General features: G+C 37.1%; 2 protein-coding genes across 2 annotated transcripts in view; both read left to right on the forward strand.

Annotated features, from left to right (window-relative positions):
• Positions 1-14,854, forward strand: part of LOC584450 (coiled-coil and C2 domain-containing protein 1-like) — a 28,886-nt gene extending 14,032 nt beyond the window's left edge. The window contains exons 15-26 of the mRNA XM_030983165.1: positions 572-688; positions 1,175-1,248; positions 2,178-2,233; positions 3,172-3,323; positions 4,266-4,356; positions 5,650-5,784; positions 6,364-6,393; positions 6,981-7,042; positions 11,173-11,233; positions 11,997-12,123; positions 12,767-12,891; positions 13,620-14,854. Of these exons, the coding sequence (XP_030839025.1) occupies positions 572-688; positions 1,175-1,248; positions 2,178-2,233; positions 3,172-3,323; positions 4,266-4,356; positions 5,650-5,784; positions 6,364-6,393; positions 6,981-7,042; positions 11,173-11,233; positions 11,997-12,123; positions 12,767-12,891; positions 13,620-13,643 (1,054 nt within the window). The 3' untranslated portion in view covers positions 13,644-14,854. The remainder of the gene's footprint in view (positions 1-571; positions 689-1,174; positions 1,249-2,177; positions 2,234-3,171; positions 3,324-4,265; positions 4,357-5,649; positions 5,785-6,363; positions 6,394-6,980; positions 7,043-11,172; positions 11,234-11,996; positions 12,124-12,766; positions 12,892-13,619) is intronic.
• LOC115923235 lies at positions 13,689-18,911 on the forward strand. Its single transcript, XM_030983627.1, has 4 exons — positions 13,689-13,739; positions 16,716-16,762; positions 17,132-17,280; positions 17,753-18,911. The coding sequence occupies exons 1-4, from the start codon at positions 13,689-13,691 to the stop codon at positions 17,929-17,931; spliced, it is 426 nt and encodes a 141-aa protein (XP_030839487.1). The 3' UTR covers positions 17,932-18,911.
• The last annotated feature ends 8,267 nt before the right edge of the window (positions 18,912-27,178 follow it).

Here is a 27,178-nt window from a genome sequence, read left to right on the forward strand (position 1 = left end):
AACCAAGATGGCGATGACTAGAGCAGCGATAACTACACTGGCGGGAACGTGCCCCTTTAAGAGGTGTTGAAATTCAAAGGTAGTGCGTTTGATCCCTGAAGCGTCACTAATGTCCTCTGGAAAGGCATTAATCTACATATGCCACTCCGCACCAAGGAGAGGAATGGGGACCTGTTAGGATGACGAAAGCCTTTGTGTGATTAATTGCCATATGCGCTCACGGTGCCCATATGGTTGGAATACTCCCCAGGGAGTGGAAATGGTGCACATTGTGCGTGAATGAATTCAATGACTGGGCTAATAATATCTGTAAAGTGTTTGGAGACGGTCTATATCGTATTAAGCACTATATAAATCCAGATTATTATTATTATTTCTTTAATGCCTTCTTCTATTTTATATATCTTATGTTCCTGGACTAAGTTATTGAGACAGGAAGTATGAAAAGATATTAGTTAGATTGATTACGTAATATATAATTTGATATCTGTGAGCATCAACTGGAATGGGTATGTGTTCTTCATGAATTTCATGGTTATTATCAAGAATTTTTTTGCTTTGTTGCGGACAGGTTTCAAGAATTTCAGGACTCTTGTCAACAGGATCTGGACTTGTTGATCTCCAAGCAGTCTAGAGGGGAAGTCATACCCAGACACCATTATGAGCAGAGAACACTACCCTCTGTCAGGTCCGTCTAGAGAATATTTCTTAATTTATATATTTAATAGTATCATTTGATTATTTGCTTATTTATGTATTTAAAGTTTTGTATGATCTTGACCACCTCTTATAAACACTTGATATTAATAATTGCAGCTATTTACATGTACATAAGAGATAGGAGACTGCAATTAAAGTTGCTATTGACTGGAGGACTTGCATTTGATTTGGATCAATCGTAACCCTTTATTAGACAGGGTCGTTGTCTCTGTCCAGTAAGCTTAATGCAGTATTATGATACTGTATAAAATGGTATATAATGTGGTTCAATTGAGGTTAGAAAAAGGGTCTCTATTTCTAGGGGGTCTTCAATCTAACGTTCTCATAATACAGATTTCTATGAAAAGTACTGTGCAAGGTACACAAAATTGCATCGTTGTGTTTAAACAGCACTCAAGAGTATTATTTCTTACCTATCAATTTATTATTCTTGTTCTTATTTTCTGTCAAACAGACTTTGTCCAGATGTCAAAGAGAATGAGGCCGAGATAACCATTGTGCAGGGATTGCAGCTACACTGTCCCAATGGTAAGAGAAAAAAAATGCTCCAGATGTGTGGGTATTAGACAAACTGGGAATTAGATTGACTGAAAATTAGACCAAATGAGCGATAGACCAACTTGGTAGTAGACTTATTGGAGATTAGACCAAATGGATATTAGACCAAATGACTATTAGCCTACATGGTCATTAAACCAAATGGTTATAAGACCATGTGGATAGTAGACGGGCCGGGTGTGGACCATATGGGAATAGACCAATTGGGTAGTAGACGAACTGGTTGTAGACGAAACGGCTGATTATACCAGCTTTAACTGCCTGGATTTGGAAACGGGGAACTAAATAATCCGGGGGCGTTTTACAAAGGCTTTTTTTAATGACAAATGACAAAAATCAGTGACAATTCTGCTGATAACCAATCAGAAGCAAGGATTTCATCTTATACCAAAAACTGTCATTTGTCACTGATGACAAGTTTTGTGAAACGCCCCACAAAACCTGCATGTCTTCTTCCCTGTTACATATAATTGATATTTAATCATGCTTCTAAACAATGATGCCATTCATAGATTGTCATTACTGTATAAACCATACCATCTAAACTTTTGAGATCAACTTGATTACAAATAAGTTCAGCCAGAGAGAGAAGGGGGGGGGGGGGGTGAGGAAGAGAGAGAAAGAGGGGAAAGGGGGGGGGGATGGAAGAGAGAGAGAGAGAGAGAGAGAGAGAGAGAGTGTGGGGAGGGGGATAAATGAAGACAGTTTAAAAGCAAGGAATAGAGAAGTAGAAAAATTTCATTTTGTCACAGATGCAGATTATTGCGCCATTGGGTTCTGCTATAAAGATGAGCTACATGTTTGAAACTGTGTCAATCTTCTACATGTATACTTTAATGAAACACAGGAAATTCCAAGTTATTATGATTCTGATTCTATTTTTGTCATTTCATTTTTAGAAAAAGATTCAAAGGACATAGACACCTATATAAAAGCAGAATTTCCTTATCCATCGGTAAGTTATCATAATAGTAATAATAATAATAATCAAACGGTGCTTATAAAGCATTTTCCACCAAAGTCTCTGAGTGCATTATGCAAGTCAGGTGTGCTTGCTTTACATTACTTTGTGTACCAATGCACAGATAGTCTTGAGTGATGATGTAAAGAAAATGCAGATTCAAATAAAAACATTTTTCAAGTGTTTTTAACTTAAAAAAATGTACCCCACCACACCCAAAATAATTATAAAGTTGATGCTTCCAAAGCAATCATATCCTCATGGAAGGTGCTCAAAGGTGCTCCAATATTACTCCGGCTCTGGCTAGGCAACTGCTTTTCGTTGCTCACAGCATTCAAGGAATACATTCCAAACGGTACCCATGTAACACTTTAGTGGACAGTGGCAAATGTACATTAGTGCTTAACTGGGGCTCATACTTGCATCTCTAGTCAAGTTTTTTAAAGATAAAGTTCAGTTCTGGCCATGCGATTGCATTGTGAAAGAAACGTTGTGGAATCGATCAGAAAAGGTTGATCATCTAGCATATAAGTATTGGTGTGTACTGCAAGGTTCTGGAATCATAAAAATGATAACAAATTTTGCCCAGTCTTGGTAGAGTTACAAGCACTGTACAGAGAAAGATATATATGGGACTACACGAACATGTGGCATACAAAATCTGTCCCGATTTTGATGATGTTACATGCCATATTTAGAATATTAAGGCATCTGAAGAGCCATGCTTTTCAGGGAATTTGTTTAATCTGATGTTCTTCCACACTTGCATAATAACATTGATAACCCTAACAAATCATTTGTCACCTCTCCCCAGAACACAACCTTCTCTTTAAACTGCTCGACTACGACACCTCTACTGTGTCACAATGTTTTTTTCCAACCTTGCATTTATCCTGATAGCTTTTATTTCTTAATTTTGTCGATCCGCCCAGGACGAGCCTCCGACCCATAAGACAGGATGGGCGAAAGGAGCCGATAATCCCCAGTACAACTTCAGCTTCACCGTGGAGATCAACCGCAGCTCCAGGACTTTCAACTCGGCCATCAAAAGGAAGGCGGTCAAACTTGAAATCATCTACAGCAAGTTAGTGTCTTTATTTGACTGCTCTAGATAATGACAGTGTTATGTGTGAGAGAGAGAGAGAGAGAGAGAGAGAGAGAGAGAGAGAGAGAGAGAGAAAGAGAGGGAGAGAGAAAGAGAGAGGAGAGAGAGACAGAGAGGCAGAGAGAGGGAGAGAGAGAGAGAGAAAGACAGACACACAGAGACAGAGAAAAGGTCAGAGAGAGAGAGAGAGAAACAGACAGAAAGAGACTGACAGGCAGACTAGAGAGAAGATAATTTAGTATTTAATATGTACTTTGTTTACTTGAGAGTGAGAGAGATTGGAGGGGCAGAAAGAAAGAGATAGCAGAGATGCCAACTGTTCCGTTTTTTTGCTATGAATACGGCAGTACGTTTTTTGTATGTTTTGTTACGTTTTTTTTTTAATTTTTTTTTTAGTGACGTTTTTCTTAATTTCTGATCATGGGCTTTGTGTCGTAAGTGTATTATGCACCTACATCTTCAATCAATGCACGCAGGATTGTGATACGGGCCCCAAACTGCGCACATTGCGAACAACCCACAATGTATGCACGTCGCGCTCCGATCCGGGTACGTAAACGTGGTACTGCCGGTTTTTTTAAGCTGCTCGATTGGGCGATATGTTAAGTTGAGAGATTTTTTCAAAAATACTGTTTTTTGTCCAAAAATACTGTTTTTTTGCTCTTAAGAATACTTTTTTTTGTTAAAGAAGGTTGGCATCTCTGAGATGGAGAGAAAGAGGGAGAGGAACGTCTTTTAACTCAGCCATCAAGAGATGAAATTTAGACCCTCAAACCGTTGATAAAATGTGTAGTAAATGAATTGCTTTATATCAATGTTCCATACATGTTAACACTTTGAAAGATATTTTAAGGCAATTTCACTCATCCATTGATCATTGATGACCTTTTGATATGTTTTTTTGTTCTTTCATTCTTTCAGAGGCTTATTACGAGGACACAAGACGTTAGGAACAGCCAGCCTCAAGCTTGCCGAACTAGAGAACAAATGCGAGCTGCATGAATCAGTACCGGTAAGTATACAGAGTTTGGAAATGATCACAAGGACATTGAATGTGTGGATAGTAGTAGCAGAGATGCCAACTGTTCCGTTTTTGCCGTATTTGTTCCGTTTTTTCGCTATGAATACGGCAGTACGTTTTTTGTATGTTTTGTTACGTTTTTAAATTTTTTTTAATGCACCTACATCTTAAAACGATGCACACAGGATGGTGATACGGCCCCAAACTGCGCACATTGCGAACAACCCATGTGTAATGTATGCACGTCGCGCTCCGATCCGGGTACGTATACATGGTACTGCCTGGTTTTTTAAGCTGCTCGATTGGGCGATATGTTCAGTTGAGAGATTTTTTCAAAAATACTGTTTTTTGTCCAAAAATACTGTTTTTTGCTCTTAAGAATACTTTTTTTTGTTGAAGAAGGTTGGCATCTCTGTAGTAGACGTAGTACATGTATTGGTATAATAGTAGTAGTGATGTTGTAATAGAACAGCAAGTGGTAGTGGTGGTGGTGGTGGTGGTGGTGGTGGTGGTGGTGGTGGTGGTGGTGGTGGTGGTGGTGGTGGTGGTATTGGTAGTAGTAATGATATTAAATATTGGTGGTGGTGCTTGTGATGATGCATACCAGCCAACTGTTCCTATTTCCTATTTTTTTCACCAAAAAATGCAAAAGCAGAATTTGGCTTCTTTTACCATGTGCCGCGATTTGAGAGTTTGCGTATTGCGTGCGTTGAATGGCTGCACGATCGAGCAACGAATTTGTATTAGTTTTTTTGTACAAATTTACCACGTATTGCCAGTAACACTGCCTTTGCATACATGGCCATGGTAAGGCCGTGCGATCGGGTTAAGGTACAGATTTCTTATTTTCAAATGCTGGCAGGTATGGACTGATGGTGGTGGTAATGGATGGGGCGGTTGTGGCAGTCGTGTTAGAAGTAGTAAGAGCAGTACCAGAAGTAGTATTAGTAGTAGGTAGCAGTAGTATCAAAAGTAGCAGTAAAAGCAAAAGTAGCAGAAGTACCAGTAGTAGCAGTAGCAGGAGTAGGTCGTAGTACTAGTAGTAGTAGTACTGTATTCAATGGTTGTGGTGGTGATGCTGGTGGTAGTAGTGGTGGTTGCTGAAAACAGCTTTGAATGATCTTAAAATGTTCATGATTCAAAGAAAAGGACAGCATCCTTATCTATATCGGTACTCTTGTCATTTACATAAATAACTGTAAAACACAGCAAGATATATTGCACGAGGAATCTTTCATGGCTTCATCTAAAGTTACATTTTTTTCTCTCTCTTCAAAATGCAAGCTGATGGATGGAAGGAGAGAGATCGGAGGAAAGATTGAGGTCAAAGTTCGCCTCCACCACCCGCTGTCAGGGTTGAAGGAAGATTTTGTGAAGGAGAAATGGCTTATCATCGACAGTGTTCATAAGAAAACAAAGGTATGTGACAAAGATGCTGTTGCGTCACGTTATATTTAGTTTTGTAAGCTACTATTTAAAGGTATTATACAATGGTGAAGCGGATCCTAATCAAACAATTGGTTGAGAGCGTACACGTGACCAGGCATTTATTCTGCCTAACACGTAATTTTACTAATTTCCGGTTCAGTAAAATTATGTCATAAAACAAATAAAACATCATCTTATTAAACAAATCATACACATCATTTTGTTCAGGCATTATTAAAATTACCCACACTCGGTACCTTCGAGATAGTCCAAACACCCTTGGCTATTGCCTCGGGCGTGTTAGACTCTTCCACAGGTACCTTGTGTGGGTAATTCTTACTAAAGCCCTCACTGATGTGTATTAATTGTTTACTATTCTTTGGCTAATGACCAAAATAGGCATTAAAAATGTTGATTTTATCAAGATAGCTTTTCATTGCTTTTGTCAAACTTGGCACTGATTGGTCATTTTGAGGGTTCGATTGAGATTTGGTATACATACAGTTTTACACCTAGTATAAGCAGTTGCTTTTGATTTTTGTTATATTTTGTTTTGTATTTCACACCCAGATATCAAGTCCTCCAGCTGCAGCTTCTCAGGTAAATTTCATTATCCCTTTTTATTTTTTGGGATTTAAAGCGGGACTGCACTACTTGTAGCTACTTGCACCCTCTATATAGCGAACAATGCTGTAACCCTAGGTCCCGACTCCCCCATGATCCCCTTTTTCTTACTTTAATTGAGAGCTGATTTGATGAGATAACCACCTGTCAGTGACCATTCAGCCAGGGAGATCTAATCCCTCCTGGCCAAACTAGTGCAGATAGGCTTTAAGTTAGTATTATTATCATTATACAGTCAAACCTGTCTATAGCGGCCACCCAAGGAAAACACAAAAAGTGGCCTTTGTAGACAGGTGGTCTTTGTAGACAGGTTCCTTTAGTACATGATTCATTGAGAATCCATTTTCAAGGGAAACAAAAAATGTGGCCTTTGTAGACAGGTGGTCTTTGTAGACAGGTGGTCACTAAAGCTGGTTTGACTGTATTACTTTTCATATTATCTTTCAGGACCTCAATCAGAGAGAAATAACATTTCAGAAATTCAATATAAATTCCTATTGCAATTTCTTTCAAAACGTTGACAATTAATTTCCATCATTTTTGTTTGTTGTTTCATGTACAAGCAGAAGCAATCTCCATCAAAATCATCTTCAGGTGGTGGCAGGTCGTCTGGAAGCGTACAAAGGTAAGCTTTTAAAAAATTTATTTCTATTTTAATCTCTTCCTTTAAACCGATCCAGGAACTAATATTCACAGGCTGGCATTACATTACGTGTCTAATGAAAACTGTTTTAGCAACCAACTGAATGGAAAGACCATGGCCTGAATTCACAAAGGAGGTTTAACCCATGGTTTAAATCTTCATTCAAAAGTTCAGGGGGAAAAACATGAACATCAGAAAATACATAATTGAAATATCTTGAAAATCTCTGAGAGACTAGGGTTTTTTTCTTGATGGGACCACCTGTCTATAAAAGCCACCCAAGGAAAACAGAAAAAGTAGCCATTGTAGACAGATGGTCTTTCTAGACAGGTTCTACAAACTTATTTCTCACTAGAGGGAGACAAAATGCATGGCCACTATAGACAGGTGGCTGCTAAGACAGGTGTACATGTAAATCCTATGTAAAATGTAAAACATGGTTGTTATTTGGCCAGGCAAGGTCCTTTTTCTCAAAGCAGACATTTTACTTGTCATTACATTCCAAAGAGCTGCCTGAAACGGGATAATCATATGGGGTGTGCTGTGCTTTTACAATATGAAAAACAAATATACAACAGACACAAAGTATCATGAGTGTAATTTGTGTTTTTGTTCGTGTTTTTTTGCTCCCTGTTATGTCCCTGTATGTTCACACAGAAAGAAAGATTCCAAAGTATGCGAGATCACCTAGCTTTATTGAGAGATTGCATACATCATCAACATGACATTGCAGCTGCTATTAAACTTTAAAAACAAAAACAAATCTATTAATCAGAAATTGTATTTGTATTTTACATGGGAATCAAAACTATTTTACTTTGTAACTGGTACCATGTATATTAAAAAACACACCACAGATTCGGCTTTGAAGGTAGCAAAGTGTAGACATCATCATTGACATTGCAGCTGCTACCATTACAACAAAAATTAACATATTCGTCTTTCAATCAGAAAGTGTATTTGTATTTTTTTTATTTGAGTCAAAATGATGTTTAATACATTGTAGCTGTATATGAAGAAGAAAAAAACTGACATGCTTCTATAGCAGGTATAGAGTATATGAACTGAAATATGTAATGAGGAATATCTTGATAAAGCATGTGCTAATATAGATCCCATCTATACATCTTAAAGATGAAGTTGAGTTCAGGGGGGTGTTTCACAAAGATCCTAAGTTGAACTTATCTCTAAGTTGGACTTAAATTTTATGGGAAGCCATTAGCATCCTTGAAAACATTTTGTATTTTTTTTTTAGAAGGCATAAAATGTTGATTCAAATCATTCATATTTTTTATTATCATGGGAGATTTCATGTTCTTGATGTGGAATTGATGAAAAGTCTAAAATACTCAAATTTTTTGCTTTTGAATATATTTCATTTTAAGGCCCCAATGGCTGTCCATACTTTTTAAGTCCAACTTAGTGTTAAGTTCTACTTAGGATCTTTGTGAAACACTCCCCAGGTCATGCGATTGCATTGTGAAAGAAACGGTGTGGAATCGACCAGAAAAGGTTGATCATCTAGCATATGAGAATTTGTGTGTATTGCAAGGTTCTGGAATCATCAAAATGATAAGAAATTTGGCCAAGTCTTGGTAAAGTTACCAACACTGTACACAGAAAGATGTATATGGGACTACACGAATACGTGGCGTAAAAATCCTACCCCCGAGTTTTACGATTTACATGACATATTTAGAATATGAAGGCATTTGAAGAGCCATGCTTTTCAGGGAACATGTCTCATCTGATGTTCTTCCACACTTGCATAATAAGAATGATAACGCTCACAAATTATTTTTCACCTCTTCCCAGAACTCAACCTTCTCTTTAACCCTGCCAGGTCAGCATTTATTGTTCAGACTAAATTGATCACACATTGTTCTTCAAATTGGCAACAGTAGTAGTTTTCTTTCATAATTGCTACATTGTTAAAATAAATGTAATGTCTCTGAAAATAATATACATGGGTCATAATGTAGTGTTGAAAAATTGAAATAATAGGAGAATTGATGGAAAAACAATGATTGTATCTCCACATGTTTTGAACATTTATGTCTTTATATTTCGAGTGAATTTGATTGTTGCTAGTAGATGTGTGCATTTGTTTTTTAAAAAAATATTGGTTCATAGAAAATGTCTCCTCTGTGTTATAATTTTCCAAATTTGTATGATCCTAGCAAATTAGAAAAAAATCATCAGTTTTTGTGCAAATACGATCACATGAAGGCCTGCATGTATTTTCAATCATTGAGAGAGATACATGCATTATAGTTGAAAATAGTTTAAATAATTTAGGAATTAAAGGAAAGATTTCACAGATACAGGAGTAGGATGACACCAACACATTGTTGGTGGATGAAGAAAGAAGATAGAATTAAGAATCGCATTTTAGTTTACGTTGACTGTGCATAAATTAACAACAAAATAGTTTGTAAAGTTACATGTTTGGGAATATATATAAACCATTCTTAATATATATTTATTTATCATTTTAAACTTACGATTATTTAATCATATATCTTGTGTCACTGCCTTTGATTTGTACTGTATATTCAGTACTATAATGTCTGTATCTTTTTGCATTATTAAGTTGAATAAAGTATGACTTTGGTAAAGAAAACAAAATCAAGAAACAGCCCCATTTTCTTAATCAGTGGGTGTGGTGTTATGCGAAAATTAGATCTAACATGAATGACAATCTATAGAGTTTTTTCCGACCTCTTAAACAACTCATTACTTTCAGAGCTTTCTTCATGAATGTTGCTTTTATGAAGAGTAAAACATTTATTAGTACTCTTTGTCATACCCTCATACTTTCGTATACTATCTCTGTATTCTTCCTGTGTGTCCCCCCTCTCTCTCTCTCTCTCTCTCTCTTCCTCCCTCCCTCTTTTCTCTCGCCCTGTTTCTATCTCTCTCTCTCTTGCTTTTACTTTTTACTCTCTTTCCCTCCCCATCTTTTTTCTCTCTCCTCTTTTCTTCTCTCCCGCTTTCTATCTCTCTCTCTCTCTTTCTATCTCTCTCTCTCTCTCTCTCTCTCTCTTTCTATCTCTCTCTTTCTCTATCTCTGTTGCTTTTACTTTCCCTCTCTTTCCCCTCTCCTCCCCATCTTTATCTCTCTCTCTGTCGCACAGCAGGATTTAAAAACAAAAACTTTTGCAGGCCTTTTCTACAAATTCAACCAAGTGATGCAAGGAACTGCAAATCCTATGAATTCAGACCCATCCTTCTTTTGTTAATAAAAATTGCATTTTTTCTAATCAATGATTTCATTGATTAGAAGCTTGCCTAACTTTCAGAGGGGTTTATTGCCGTTTGGTCTACAACTGATTTGTCTACGTCCCAATTGCTCTATTCCCATATGGTCTACACCCAGCTGTCTTCTTTCCACATGGTCTGATAATCATTTCATCTACTTATCATTTAGGCTAATAGCCATTTGGTCTAATCTCCAATAAGTTTACTTCCCATTTGGTCTATTGCTCATTCATTCTAATTTCCAGTTTGTCTAATGCCCATTTGGTCTTCTATCCATATGGTCTAATACTAATTTGATCATAAACAATTATCAAATTCTCATTAGAAGTTATAGATGGTAGACAAATAGGGCATTGGACAAACCGAGAATTAGACTAACTGTTTATTACACTAAACAAACAATAGAACAAATGGGAAGTAAACTAATTGGAGATTAGATCATATAATAATAACAAAGTCTTTTTTATATACATGTAGCGCATAATACAAAATTCTGTATGTACTTTATATGGAAATTAAACCAAATTACTATCAGCCTAAATGGTCATTAGATCAAATGATAATTAGACAAAATGATTATCAGACCATGTGGATAGTAGACAGGCTGGGTGTAGACCATATGGGGATAGACCAAGAGAGGGTCTCCCCCCCCCCCCACCACCCACCCCCTACCCCCACCACCCAACTCCATGATGGAAATATTGACTCTCAGACATTGGTAGTAAAATAATCAATATCTTTAAAAGTAGACATTCTTCCCCCTCTGCCAAGAAAATATCTTCTTTTTCATCTGAATACATGTACTTGTTTTCCTGTCCATATCAGAAAATCTCTGTTTATTGTTCCCTTAGAACATCGGCTACTGACTGCGTTGAAATACTCAAATGGGAGATTGGAACGCTCAAGAAAAAGGTCAGTTCGCTTGTGTTTTTATTTTTTTATACTTTCATCTGCATGTAGTACAGCTTCTGTTTCACTGACGCGTGTTTGTTCACCATGATGGTGATATAGATGCTGGTTAATGTGAAAATGATGATGATTGAATGATTAATTGATGGATTGATGAGATGAAAACTGGATAGGCCTGTCTTCATCAGTTTGAGTTTGCTAAATAACCACTATTTTCAGACTCGGGATATTATCCCGAAGCTCAAAATTGCATTTTTACCAGACCGATACGCTCATCACAAACTAGCTCGGACAGGCGCAAATTAGCCCGCTATTTCCCGAATTTGACAGATTTTAATGAAGTTTAATGTGAAGGTACATGATATCAAAACACAGCCTGAGTTTGATTTCGTAGTATGTAGGAGAAAGGTAAGTGCTCATTAAATATTCAAAAAAATATAATTGTGTATCCTAAAGGTGGTTTTCTTCCTTGTCCAGTAATATAAAAGGATAGTTAAATGGCAGTAACTTGTTCTGACGTAAATAGGCCATTTGTATCTGGCAAGGGGATGCTACGCTTTGCCATGAATTGTTATAATTATGACATTTTCTATTAGATTTGATAATTTATACGTTATATGGTATATGTTATATCTCTGACGAAGTTGCTTTGATGGCCATGATTTCCCAAAAGGCCATGATTAACAAATGAAAACTTAGACCCTAGGCCAACTTCCTTTGTTTTAACCATTAAATATCTGAATAATTTATCTCTTTATCACGGTAGATTGGTGACATGCAAGCGCACAAGCAGCAGGTTCCTAATGAGTTTATCATGAGCTACAAGGCCCTTCAAGAAAGACTACAGAAGCTACAGACATTTTTGAAGGAAGGCGGATCACAGGCTAGACATGGTATGGTATTATATACACTTAAAATATTGTATTAAACCATATTATGTTCATGAAAATGTATGATAAAAGAAGAAAAAAAAGATGCAGAAAGCAATAAATCAAATCAAATCAAATCAAATCAAATTAGGGCCGTTGACATAAAGCAATTATGTTGGTTTCATAAAATTCGAATCGTAATCGTAATTCCCCATTTATATTATGTCAAAAAAATTATCAGTTAGTGAGATTCCTTGCAATTCAACTTTCACTCAAACACATGCAATGCATTTTTTTAAAACAATTACCCTGTTTTGTTTTTTTGCTTTGCACTTTGTGTGTGCAAGATGATTAGGTGTGAGATGTTTGTTTTAATTTTTTTTTTTACAAATTGAATTATCACCATCAAACTTAACACTAGTGGAAAAATTCTTAACAATGTTCCACCAGCAATATTCAAAGTCTTCAAAGTATCTTGTTTTTTAGTTTTTTAAAGCAATACAATGTAGGCTTTATTTGAGTGCTGGAGCAGCTAGACACTTAGAAAGACCCCCCCCCCCTTTGATATCACTATTAGCAATGGAGATGCCCCATTCCATCCCCCCCCCCCTAGTCCACAACCTTGACTCACCATCCCTCACTATGACATTTGTCCTTTGACCCACAGCCTATGTCTCAAGGTTACAAGCCCTGTCACCGAACCTCTTCGCCCAGGCCAAAGAGTCGCTCCAGGCAGGTCAGAAGGACAAAGCATCCATGTTCATGACCAAGAGAAAGCTTGTGGATGCTGAAGTAAGTTCACCAACAAGATTTCTTGTTAGGTTAATTCCGTCCTATTTTTGTTTATGTATAGAGCACTGTCGACAACACCTTTTGATTACACACTGATTGTGTAACCTTGCTTTAGACAACTTCATGAAGTATTTCTTTTTCCTCAATTAATGCATGTGATCATTGCAACAAATAGATTTTTTCTAAAATTATATATTTAAAAAAAGGTTGAAAAAATGTCTCAAATTATAGGAAATGGAATTTTGCTCGTACATGTATAACATTGATTGTTAAACTGTACCCAATCTTTAGACTTATCACATTCGAGATATAAACACCCCACCCCTTCAATCTGTTTATAAGATTTTGGCATGGAAAGAGATTTTACACAGGTGCAAGTGAACTTGAAAGCAGTGCACATCAGAGCCTCCAAATGCAAATGCATCATTTTGAAATCAGTAATTTATATCAGTCATTTTTATCTCGCTGTGTGAAGTTTGCAAGATTTGTAAACCATTAAATACTGCCCATTAACCCAGCACTACATGTATGTGTGCAGGCTGTGAAAGCATTGCTCCCGGAACTCCTGAAAGAATATCTTTCAGCTGTGCTTAGTCTGTAACCGTTTTTTTTTTCTTTAACTATATGTGCATACTAAGACAAATAGAATACTGACATTAACTTGGCTACTCTTTGAACATATATACATTTAATTTGCTATTTTGATGTGCTTTGTTTCATACTTCCAGATTGCTTCTTTATCAAGAAGATAGAGCTCTTTGATTCAATTGAAGCATTTTTCATCTGATGAAAACATTATGGAGGTAGTTGCCATGGATACTGAGAGGAGCAAGAAGAGAGTTTGGATGGTGGGAATCAGATGACATGATCATTGCCTTTACTCATGTGTAAATGAATTTTAATAGCATCTTAGAAAAAAACATCAGATATAAGAACATCTGGTTGATTAGTCCCAACTCCTCCTGCCTCTCTCCTTCTCCTCCTCCTCTCCATTCTTCTCGCTTATCTTCTCCCTCCTCTTCCCCTTCTCCCTCCCCCTCCCCATTTTACCTCCCTCCTTCCACCCTCCCCAAACAAGTACATTCTTCTAGGGACAGTGACAAAGTCAGGATTCTCTCGGTGGGGTGGGGGATGGTACAAGCACAAAAAAAAAATCTCTTTTGTAATTTGAGTTCTCCTTCATGGGTTGAAAACCATAGGACACTGTCACAACAAAATGTGTTTGTACCATGTTGTAACAGGAATTTGTTATAAAAGAGTTTTTTATAACAATGTTCCATTGTAAATTCTTTTTATTTAAACCATTATATTCATATAACCCAGAGAGATGTATTTATTTGCAACACTTAGTTCATGAATTATTGTGATAGCTGTTAAAACTGTATTTTAGTTTATGTGTATATGACACACATAATTTATGTAGAGGCCATATTAATGATACCAATATTTTACTTGTATATTGTTGTATAGATCTTCTATATGTGGAAGTTTTGATGTTCGTTTTCTACCATTAATGCAAGACACTCGATCATGAATTTGATAGGATTGCCAAAGATTGTTTATGTATGTCACAAAATAGAGTTTATTTATTGTGCCTGTGCCTCAATGAAACAGAGAATATATGATAAATTAATATGAGCTGGTTATAGGATTTATACAAAGTTTAGAATTATCTATGAATTCAGTTTAATAATGAAATGTGTAGATTTATGTTTAGGTATGAAATCAAAGTAGTTTTATAGCATAAGTGCAACACTGCAAGTACTTTTTTGTTATTCTAACTTATAATGTAAAGAGAAGTCAAGTTTAAAGAATATTTCAATGAAGCAGGAACAGGCCTAGATGTTTTAGTTAACATAAAGCTATAATTCAATACAATAGGATGTCATGGGTGAGGAATGCAGCATGTTTATTTTAGCAATAACCCAAAATTATATAAAGAGCCATAGTCGTGGTACATTTCTAAAGTATAAATCTATGTTGTCGTTAATATTTGGCTAATCTTCTTCTACCAAGAGTAATTATTAACCGATTTGAATATATGATTCAATGAAGTGAAAGGAACCATTAGCATTAATGAGATTAATTATTTTACTGATCGGCTTGTATTCATTTAAAGGAATCCGGTAACTTGGTCTTAGATCCTTTTTAAAAAATCCTTGATTTAGCTCATGCTGCAATCATAATTACCGGAATAAACCTTTAGGTCAGTCAGGAACCCCATGACTTTTACAAGCCGATCGCCTGTCTGATTATCAAGATATTTATGATTGAAAATCGAAATCAAATTTTGTGTTTGCCAAACACTACAGTCTACTGGGGAAAATGAGTATGGTAAAACCGGTCACTAAAAGGTTTTTACTTTTTGGAGGCACTTTTTGATAATTTTGAAGCGGAATTTTTCTTTAGGGCTTCACTATATTACAGACACTGATAACACGTAGGGCCATGCATCTCAGATATAACATTGTGAAACGATCCCTTTAATTTAATTCTACAACAAAATTAATAAATGAAAGAATCCAGTCCTGAAGTAAAAGTAAAAATAAAAAATTGGATTTCATGCTTACATGATTTTTGTTTGTTTAGGTGGAAACAAAATTAAGGTAATTTTAAAGGATGAGGAGATTGACACTTGATACTCTGTAAATCAATGACAGACGCGCAATGGCTCCGTGGTCATGTAACTGGGAGGTCTCGGGTTCAAAACCAACTAGATGTCCTAGTGCTCTTTGGTGAGGTACTAGTCCTCATTACCAAGTCCCTCACCAAGGAATTTGAGTTGTTGGTCCTCTTGTTGCTTACTTAAAAGCGTACAATCGCTTTCTTAGCAGTTGGATTAAACAAAGCATAAAACAAAACTAACTAAATCAACCCATTTAAACCAGTATTATCCCTTTGAAATACAGTTAACAATTTTAGTGTTCTTTTCTCTCATGATTTTGTGTGTAAGGCATGGTTTCCAATGATACACACTTGAATTAGTATATTTGATTCATATTTATGTATAACATATATACAAATCATTATCATAAAATCTAAGGATAGAAGTATTGTTTTCGTCTTTCATAATTTGCTTTTACACTTTATATCTTCAATTATTTTTCATTTGTCTACTTGTCTGTCTACTTCAATTTACACATGTATAATATTTTTTTCTCCTATTGTTGCAATATTTAACAGGCTTTAAACTCTTTCTTCTTTTTTTAGATCTTTAGTTAATAGTATACTTATATGCACTGGCGTACTGATGGGTGGGGGAGGAGGGGGGCAGTTGCACCCCTCCCCCAAATAAATTTAATACCAGTGATTTACAAATGTTGCTGACATGACATGATTTTCTGGGGTTTTTCTCACTTTTTTGTAAATTGTATTTTTTCTTTCTTTCTGCCCCCCCCCCAAGTTATTGCTCACTACGCCACTGCTAAAATGACTGCTTTATTGTTGGAATGATCACAAATAAAAGTGAGATTCTGACTCAAAGATCTCAGATAAAGGAAACAGAGGTATTCAATTAGTTTTATATGTATCCAGGAATCATATACATATGTAATGATCTATCTATATTTTAGAAAAATTAGAAACATATTAAAGACCTTGACCGGAGCAGAGCATTATATAGACAAATTATATACCTACGGACTCGTGAATATTTAATGAATATGAAAATGCAAACTTCTCGAGATTCCACGGCCTCTGAAAGAAGTATTTAGCATCCGAACCCCAGGATTCACGGATTTGAGAGGGGCACCCCGGAGATTTAGTTTCGGCTGCGCTAGCCGGTGGCCGTTTCTACCCGTTTCTGATGACGTCATAACGTGTAGGTTATTTGGCCACTCGGTATAGCAGCTGGTTCTTCGCATGGTGGTCGGTATGTGAAGTTTTCTTCTCTCTTTTTTTGTTGTTGTAAATATCAATGTCGAAGCTGTATTTGGACATTTTACGATTAGAATGTTGACATTTTATATCTGTATTAATTTCACGCTACGTAATATGGAATATCAACCCCAAATTTCCACTAAATTAGATTGAAACGAATCATTTGCCCGCGCTGCTGGCTGCCTGCCTCGGTCTGCGATTGCACAACTTTCAGCAATCTATCGCTGAGCCTCTTGCCTTCACTTATTGGAGAGTAGGTAACGAGTTTATGATGATAGACATTACATTACCAAAAAGATCAAATCAACTGTCACAAGTATGTTATTCATGTGACCTTTATTTTTAACTTCACTCTTTTCAGATTATATTTGGCTGTCCTACATTGGAACGAAAATTGTGATAGAGCCCAGGCTGTTGATGCCGAAGGGAACCCAGTGTACAGGTTGAGGTATCCACGCTCGAAGGAAGGAGGCCACACAGTGGAGAGAGTGCTGACAGCTGGCACATGTGGTAAGTAGCCACATGTCTAGTGAATGATATCAATATTCAACAAAAGAGCTCAATTATATATAGAAATCTTGTATTACTTCATGATCAATAGAATTCAAATTAGTAGATTCTTGTGGCCTATATGCCCTTAATTTAATCTGTTGATTAAATTGATAATTATAAACATGTATTGGGTTACTTTCTGCAAATGTGTAATATTGAATAGCAATTAAGCAGAAACAGGCATATATGTCAGTCCCCAAGTCAGTAAACTACCTATTCAGCAAAGAACATGTGCATGCCATTGGTATTTGATTGGTCATCCACCTACAAATAGTGTGTAAAATTAGGTAATTCAATATTTGTGAGAAAAAGAGTTTTCTCTTCTTATGTTCTTATTTTTCTCTTTTCCTTTTTTCCTCTTATCAAAGTGTATTTTTTTAACACCGTATAGATGAATTTTCAAGGTATAGTTTTGGATTTTATCTTGTAGGTTATGTGAAAGCCCTGATGAGAGTTGTCGTAGAACTGGTGGAAAACAGGGAGCAGCTCAGAGACAACATGGAGGAGCTACAGCCTCAACCAGCACGGAGTGCCTCTCATCATCACCCCGACAATGGAGAAGCCGTGCAAGCTTTTGAACAACATCATCGCTTTGGCGATAGAAACTAGTTCTTTTGGTGATAGAAACTATGATGAATGTGTCAGGTACCTGAACATTAACCACTGATTGTTTTATTTCAGTACAATACATGTTTTTCATAGACCCTAAATTATGTTTATGCCAGTATAATTATGGAGAGTAACATGGAAGTACTCTATCATATGCAAGTGAGTAGTGGATTCCGATTCTATGTGAGTGTAAAGCACTAGAAACTTGTCTGTAAGCTTGTACATACTTACACAAGCCAAAGTCCATGGTACACATCAATAGTCATTGGTTTTAATAGGTAAAATACTTATTAAATTTGTAAAACTTACATTTTTAGTTCAATTAAAAACAATTTCTGAAGCATATGCACTAGATTTTCATAAACACTAAGTAAATCACTGTTGATCATGAATTTGGCACCAAATATAATCTGATTTTTCTCACAGTCCTTCATCTTGGCCAATGCTTTTTGCTTCTTATTTGCAAAAAATAAAAAATAAAAAAAATGCATTTTTTTTCTTCATCTAAACTGTTCTTATTCAAGAACCATTTGATGTATTGCACCAGATATGACTTTATTTTTTGTTTTTGATTTTTTCCCTTTTCTGCCGAGGTGAATTGTGTTATTCATTTTCAAAGTTAGTAGTTTTAAAGATCATGCCATATTATCACAGAAGAGGAAACATTGTGATGATACTTCATCGCATCCATACTTTTTTTTCCTAACAGCGGTTTCCTGTTTGTCCTAAAACCTGGTTATAAAAGATTGAAAAATAATCATCCTTGCAGATATAATAAAAAATAGTCATCTATCCTGTAAACTTTACATAAAATAAGGATGAATGTAATGTACATGTTGCATCAAAGTTTTTGTTCCAATGGTGCATCATTTTGAAATATATTGCACAAACAGAGAAGAAAATGATTGGGGGGAAAAACTGTCAATGGGATGTTCTGAGAATATTTTGAGCAAAGGTAAACAAAAATTCATCTAAAGGAACACAAATCTTGTTTGTTTATTTCTATTATAGGTGTCTTGTAGGAAGCTCCATAATTTAAAGATGGAAATTGCTGTGAAAATGAGAGTGAGATAGAGAATGTGAAGGAAGAAGAGGGATAAAGATAAAACCAATAGGGATAGAGTGAGAGATGTGAATGTGATGGATGGAAGAGGAGAAAGAGAGATTGTGAAAGAGTGAGAGATGGGAATGTGATGGATGGAAGAGGAGAAAGAGAGATTGTGAAAGAGTGAGAGATGGGAATGTGGAGGGTGGAGGAGGAAAAGAGAGGCAGAGGGAGAGAGTGAGAGATGGGAATGTGGAGGAAGAGGAGAAGGAGGGACAGAGTGAGAGATGGGAATGTGGAGGGTGGAAGAGGAGAAGGAGGGACAGAGTGAGAGATAGGAATGTGGAGGGTGGAAGAGGAGAAGGAGGGACAGAGTGAGAGATAGGAATGTGGAGGAGGAGAAAGAGAGGAGGGACAGAGTGAGAGATGGAAATATGGAAGAGGAAACAGAGAGAGGAAGTGGGATAGAGAGATGGGAATGTGGAGGGTGGAAGAGGAGAAAGAGAGAGGAAGAGGGACAGAGTGGGAGATAGGGTTAAGGTTTATCCTTTTTGGGAGGATAGATTTGATGCAAAATAAAGGATTTCCTGGATTTATTACGATGCTTACCATTTATCACACATTTGAAATTTCGTCAACCGCAATTCCCTTCTCTTACTCTCATTATTCCTCTGTCTATCTTTGTTGTGTCCATGCTGTTATTTCTCTTTCTCTCAATTTCGTTTTCTCTTTCAATTTCATTTTCTCTTTCTCTCCCCTTTTCTGACTCGGCAGGTTGACTGTATATGAAATGCTCAAATTATTAAAACAAATTACATTGCAGGGTGTATAACAAAAGAGAAGGAACAAGGCATGTTGTGTTTTTTTTGGTTTTTTTGTTGTTGCTTGTTTATATAGATTTCAACATTCTTCCTCATAAGAAATCGTTGCTTGATCACAGTTTTGCAAAAGTTCGAATATCAGCTCTTGGAAATTAGAATCAAATGTCGAGATCAAAGTTCATAGCAACCATACCATCATGAGAAGTTCAAACAATAGTATTTGTGATGAATATGAAGATGAAAGCCGATGATCACAAATAACGTACAGAAGATGGCTGACAATCACATAGAAGATGACAGTCATTCAAAGTTCGCAAGACAATAGTTGATGTTACATCCTCATCTCAACCGACGCAGGATGGTCCCTTTGTACTGACCACGTCCATCAGGATACGCTTCCATTATTGAGGCATGGACACATATGCTGGCAGTTGCACCCTGATGTCCTTCCCGAGCCAGCCCCAACACCATCTCATGACTTTCCTGTAGGCCACATACCTGTATTTTCTGTAAAATAAAAAGCAATAAAAAAATTTCATTATTTTTCTTAGGATAGATGATTGGATGTCAAAATATTAATTCTTTATTAATTAATTCAGGAAAATAAAAACGATTAAAAAAAACTAAAATGACCAAGGGTTAGTCATTGTTTGTCGGGCGGTGGGGGGCAACATTCAAAATCGCATAAAAAGTTTGTGTTTCATAACTACAGATTATTGGGGGGGGGGGGGGGGGGTGGGGGGTAACATGCTAAAACTCACAAATCGGTGGTCATTCTTGCCTATTTGTATACATTTCCTGAAAAAGTGCCCCGAAGCACCTGCAGATAAGGCAGCTAGTACACCAGTGGTCACCAGGCAAGAATTTTGGTCAAAACTAGTAATTCATCTTGCGGTGACTCAATTCGTTTTGAAAAGTTTCACCCAATAAACTTTCAAAATCAATCCATTTATTTTTTTGCCCTTGCCAAAATGATGAAAAGGAGAAACATAACTTACTCATTGTTCCTGTCCCCAAATGCTTTGGCTGCTCGGCGCCACCTATCTGTGTACTCCATCCATCCGATGTACAATATTGTCGCATTTAGGATGGCCGGCTCAAACTCCTCAGAATCCACCAGACAACTTGAACCCTGTCGATCAGCCTCTGCCTTGACCTCTGCAATTTCCTGACAACAGACACAATCACCTTCATTGAAAGATGGAGGCACACGACATCTTCCACATGTACACCTTGAAATACAGAAAGATTCAAACAAAAATCAATACACCTACTATAATTTTATAAATATTTTATTACAGCTTCCTGATAAATATAAAAATGACATCGTTCTCGTAGTCGTAGTATGGTAAGAGTGCCCAAGGCAGTGCCTATGTCTGCGCACCCACGTAAATGCGCGATATTTATAGAACAAAACATCAAACTGACACCAATTTTCAATCTTAACCTCAACAATTCATTTAGATACCAAAATTTGTGAAAATAATTGGGAAGATTAAAAATGAGTTTTAGCAAGTTTCATTTGCCACCCTGAAAATTTCAATCATTGTCAAAAAAGAAAAGTCTGAACAGGGGGTTGTCCCTGGTATGAAACTTCACTGTGCTTGATTGAATTGCGTGCAAAATAGTGAGTGCGCAGACATGGGCACTTTTCAGTTTTGCTACACAAAATGACGAGCCCGTCTGAAATTCGTTAAAAAAAATTGTTCTTGTGAATAATTTGTCGAGTTTTTTTGTTTCAGTAGATCTAATCATTAGAATATGAAGAACGGAATAACAATGATGATTCTAAAAATAATATCTTACTGTGTAATGAAATCGAGGTCGAATTTTAGGTGCGCAGACATAGGTCTAGATCTAGAGAATCATTCTAACAAGTTAACTTTAGAATTAGACATGCCATTTATGACCGAGTCTAGAGATCTACGGTATTTGATTTCAATTTTTTGGGGAATAAATATTTAGAATGCACAACAAATTCAATAAGCTTATAAGTCTTAATTACCAATCCTCGACATTTTCATGAAGCCGATTTGCGTTGTTGGCCCTTCCAGCATCGCCAACATTTTGCCCAGGTTCACCACGAGGTAAAGGCTCATACTCCCACTCGACGATACGCCCGTGTTCTCCGGCGTCTGCATCACTTGCATCGCTGTCGGTGTACTGCTGCTGCCACTGTCCGGACTGTCACTACTACCACTGACACTGTCATTTTCACAGGCTTTCCCCGCAACTGCCATCCTCCTCACACTCAAATTCCATAACTAAATCATCTTGTGCATCTGCCCTGACGACTGGGGTAGCCATTCTCTTTAGAAAGACTTCTCAAAACTTCTCAAACTTCAATCGATAAAAAGCAGAAAGGATTCACGGTACGCAAAATCAATGTAGATCTCGAACATCGCGCGGCGAAGAATTATAGCAAACAATTCGAGTCTACACGGAATGACGTCACCCAAGTCCGTGCGGCGCGGGGGCTCTTGACCGAGGCGAATTTGGGAGGGGGCGGCAGTTGTACTGTAATTTTCATTTTTCTCAGTAATGAAAAAGTATTTAATTTTTTCTTTCTTGTATTTGTATTTTGTGTTTCATTAGCCGTCTGTGGATGTATGGTTGTGTACGCTCCGGTCAAGGTCTTTAAATATAAAAATTAAAGGTTAATGTGAGAGACAGAGAACAAAATGAATTAGTTTTAACCGGATAAGAGAGAAATAATGAAATATGAGAGAATAAGAGGAGAATTAATGCAATGTGTGTGATAGAGAGAGAGAGAGAGAGAGACATAATGGAATATGAGAGAATAAGAGGAGAAATACTGCAATGTGTGTGTGTGTGTGTGTGAGAGAGAGAAAAGAATGCTTATGAGAGAAATGAAACGATGCGTTGTGAGAGAAAGAGCTAAAGAAGAGAAATTATCCAGACTGGCTTGTTGGCCCTTGTTCTATTGGGAAAAAATGGATTAGCACCCTCATCCCGCTTTTAGGTTTAGAAGGGAAAATAAGATTCCAAGGAGATGAAGAAGAAGGCAATTCAATATTTTCTACCCCAATTATGCGCTAGAGGTCTATACCTATACTTTTTACTTTGTTGACTTCTAAAAATAAAACTTCGACTCAGACTGGATGCGCCAGGCGGTGTGGTCCAATTCTCGCACATAATTGGTCCGTTTTCGGGGGCTTGGCCGTCATGTGACTCGACTCGACTACTAGCGCAGCGAGTACACATGTTTACGTGTGTAAAAGTACGTCATGCAGCGCATGCAGTCAATGGCAATATTTTCGGTGCTTTTCCATGTAGTAATAGGGATTTCAAAAGCCCCGCCAGTATTGGTCCTGTTTCGTACGTGTGCGCAATAGACTGCTTGAGCGGAGTCATTTTTGCATAGAGAAACTGGGACACAAAACTTGAAATAAATTACGTTATTTTCCTCAAAATAAGAGGAAAACTGGTTCTAGAACTAGTGTTATATGAATCTTAAATACATACTAATACAGTGTCTTACCCTTCAGTGCCCTGAGAACTGCTGCTTCCATTTTTCTTAATTTAAATTCAATTTATATCCAAGCTTTTGGGAACCCCAGTTGCGTGTATTAATCCAATGGCAGATTTTCAAATTTGGCGGTATGCGTCACTGCCACCCTGGTGAGATGGCGCTGTTGAAATAGGATCCATTAAAACTGACTGTGAACCCTCTGCCATTGGTCCAAAAAAAAAAAAATCTGATGTAGATGTCAAGTTACTCACCCAAGATAATGTCACAGATCACCCCTTAAATTTTCTGTTTTTTAATACTAAATGAGACCTAAAAATATAAATAAAAAATGTTTTTACATGTTTATATATATTGGGGTGTTAATGTAAGTTATTATCATTATTTTTAAGATTAAATGGCAAAGGTTTGGAGGTAATCAGTCTTTTCAAATTGGCTGCACAACTCAAAATACAAATAAATGACGTCATCACACAGCCTGGTTGCATCTGACGTCATGAAATAGGCGTGGTCTATCGCGATCGCCTGGCTTTGGCTAGTCTTGTATCCATCCCAAACGTCGAATTTATTGAAAAAAATCATAATATCGGTTCTATTTAGTTACATATGGATTTGTACGATGCCAAAGGCCTCACATGATTCTAAAGTGTGAAATTAGGCTAAATCTATCAGATGTTTGTGGATTGGAAATGTCAATCACTAGAATCAGCTCTCCACATGTTGTGAGGTTGGCACAGTTTCGCCGTGTCTTATTTTGTGCAGGGAGATGGGAGTGCCGTGGTGAGTCACACGCAAAGTACGTACATTGCCATGACATTGACATGACATTGACATTACGTGTTTGTCAACAGTGGGATATAAAAGCTCTGATATGGGTCAAGGCGGATTCGGGGGAGGGGGGGGGGGGGGGGTGTGACGGGGGCGGGCGGACAGACGGGCTACCACAACCCAACATTTAGGGGGGAGGTGCCCCAACACTACGCATAACAGCCCCTTGCCCCCACCTCCCTGAAAAAAAGTTTAAAAAGTTATTAAAAAAAAGAAAATAATTCCAAATCATGGTTTATTGAAAACATTATTTTTTTTTATATATATGGCCGCCCCCTCGGAGTGCGTCCTCGTCGCAGCGGCTGGATACTGCTGCAACATTTAGAACTTTCCATGCAGAAGAAATTATAAATAAAAAAAATTGCAAAGTAACTAAAGCTCCGAGATTTTTTGGTGTTGGATGTTCTTTTTCTGTCTTCGCCAAATACTTTTTTTTGGGGGGGGGGCAGGCACAATAGTAGATACCCTATGTAACGGAAAATTTTAAACAAAAAATAATTTTGCTCAAAACAGACTGAAACTGAGGTTGTGGCCTCTCTTTATGGCCGCTATATAAGCATCTAGTGACAGCGGCCCCGTCCTTATTCGAGTCCAAGCTTCTTCTTTTTTTAAATTTTATGTAGGCCTATAAACACGCATGTTTTTGTTTAATTTTTTTTTCAACACTGCTGCACCCCCCCCCCCCCCCACACACAACCACATACAACCAAACAAACTCCCAAAACTAATAGTACATGTAGGCCAGTATTAACGTTATCATTTACAGCTTATTCATTTTCATTTTTCATTTCATTTATTTTCATATTTCTCATGTTACATTTACATTTCATACATTGTGATGAAATTACAATAAAGATACATATGTAAATAACATAAAGGTAAGTGGTCAATATAGAGTACTGATTTAACTGAGAGAAATATGATGGGACCTACATGAAAGCAAGCTTGTAGTGCTGTAGGCCCCTGTGAGATAATTTGTAGTAATAAATGGAGAACGGATATAAATAATGACCAATCAATATAAAATTAATAAATAAAAGTGAAAGAAAAAGAAACTAGCAGTGGTGTTGTTGATATCTTCTTTCCTTTTCTTACGATAGACAAGTGCACTAAATTATTTTGTACAGGATGCTCAAAAACAATGTTAATTGGACCCCTTTATATTGTTTTTTTTTTCTGAGGCCCATGTCTATCTCCCTCTTGCATGTTCTTTCTCTCTCAAATTACATGTAAATCCAGCGAGGCTGAAAGTGGGGGTCAGAGTGGAAAGGGGGCACTTTCGCTGAAGAAAGCTCTTCCGACAACACCCATTGACAAGAGCATATTATTTGTATGCAGGGCAGCGGCGGATCCAGGATTTGAAAATAGGGGGGCGCAGCCTAAAATGAGTGGTTTAAAAAAAAATAGGGCCCCCTGTATCCGCCACTGCAGGGGAAGGGGTTATCGGACACGTCTCATAATATATATATTGCTTTTTATGTCTAAAATGGACATTTTTATTATTTGTTTTTTCTACACTGTTCGTCAGGAAGGTCGAATAATTTATTTTGCGTTTACTCATCACCCACAAACCCTTAATCATCGGATCGGATTTTTTAATAATAAGATTCATCACGGTAAACCATGCAAATGGGTCGGGGCAGAGGAGATGGCCCACATGACATATCAAAAATGTAAATGGACGACCTACAGGCCTAAAACAAAACGAGTTTCATAAAAATGAATAAAATCAATTTGAACCCCAGTCAAATATAACTTTGACCCTTCCCCTAGACAATAGACCTACATGTAATTAACCCTGTAACCTGAACCCAGATCTAACTTTAAGATCAATCACAATCCTACAGCTCAAAGTCGTTTCCTGGGAATAGGACTGAGGGGGCCTTGACCCGGCCCCCCCCCCAAGTCAACAAAAAACGGACCCCAAAAAGGGGGGGGGGAAGCAGAAATGAGTATTGTAGGGCTGGGCAAACATTTTTTATTGTGTGTGTGTTTTTAAATAAAATTATACCCCTGGAAGGGTTGGAAGAAAGTCTGAGATAGTCAGGACCCCGAAGTGTGAAATCAGGGATAAACGCATCAACAAAATTAAAATCAGAGCAATACGATGTTGCTGGAGCAAGAAAATATTTCCCACCCTTATGACAACAGTACATTATTTTTTTATTTGACTATATATTTTTCTCATCAATAAAGATTTTGTTGTGCAAAATAATGTCAATTTTTTTTTCTTTTCTAAAAGGCCTTATATGTGAAAATAAGCCAAAGTGCTTCGTAAATTCTAAATCGAATTCTTTACTTTCATTTGAGAAATAGACTACTCGGAGTTCAATTGCGAGTAGTCTCCAAAATAGCGTTTGGAAAAATATATCAAGATTCAGTTGAATTAGTAACCGTACACGTGATGTATTATCTAAATCGATGCATGGGTTTTTGCCGGTTGCAACGACATCTGAACGCGAGGTATTATTAACGTCTATATTTTGATTAAACCTACAATTATAGAATTCACAAAAGGCCCGTAGTCTACCAAATATTTGTTAGACTGAACACATACATTACGAAGCATGCTAAACGTATAAATATAGCCATTATTTTGAGAAAAACGCATTTTTTCATAAAAATGTTTCGAATCGTTGACGTATTGTACGAAATGCGTAAAAATTCATGAATATTCATAGTGCATGCATTTTAAGACACCAGAATTTGTAGGCTAGCGCAGATAATCGTTCATGAATATTTATGGATGACAACGAAAGCCGACTTGTCTCTCCCTCTCCCCCTCTCTCTAACTTCTTTGCTCATATCTCTCTCCCTCTCTCTCTCTCTCTCTCTCACACAGTTCTTTGCTTATATCTCTCTCCCCCTCGATCTCTCGACAGTCACTCCTTCGCCATCTCTCTCTCTCTCTCTCTCTCTCTCCCCTCTCTCCCTCTCTAACTCCTTTGTTCATCTCTCTCTCTCTCTCTTTCTCTGTCTCTCTCTCTCTCTCTCTCCATTCTGACCTAATAAATGTTTTCAAGCATACAAATGTACAAATAAAATAAATTCGTTCGATGGATC

This window comes from Strongylocentrotus purpuratus, unplaced genomic scaffold (assembly GCF_000002235.5).
Source record: "Strongylocentrotus purpuratus isolate Spur 01 unplaced genomic scaffold, Spur_5.0 spur5_scaffold_13, whole genome shotgun sequence".
NCBI classification, from domain to species: Eukaryota; Metazoa; Echinodermata; class Echinoidea; order Camarodonta; family Strongylocentrotidae; genus Strongylocentrotus; species Strongylocentrotus purpuratus.

What these genes read in the sequence shown, in the direction of transcription:
- LOC115923235 (XM_030983627.1), top strand. Translation starts at nt 13,689, where the DNA reads ATGGAGGTAGTTGCCATGGATACTGAGAGGAGCAAGAAGAGAGTTTGG. An exon ending in GGTTCTTCGCATGGTGGTCG is followed by an intron (nt 16,763 to 17,131) that starts GTATGTGAAGTT and finishes CACTCTTTTCAG; the next exon opens with ATTATATTTGGCTGTCCTAC. An exon ending in GCTGACAGCTGGCACATGTG is followed by an intron (nt 17,281 to 17,752) that starts GTAAGTAGCCAC and finishes TTTATCTTGTAG; the next exon opens with GTTATGTGAAAGCCCTGATG.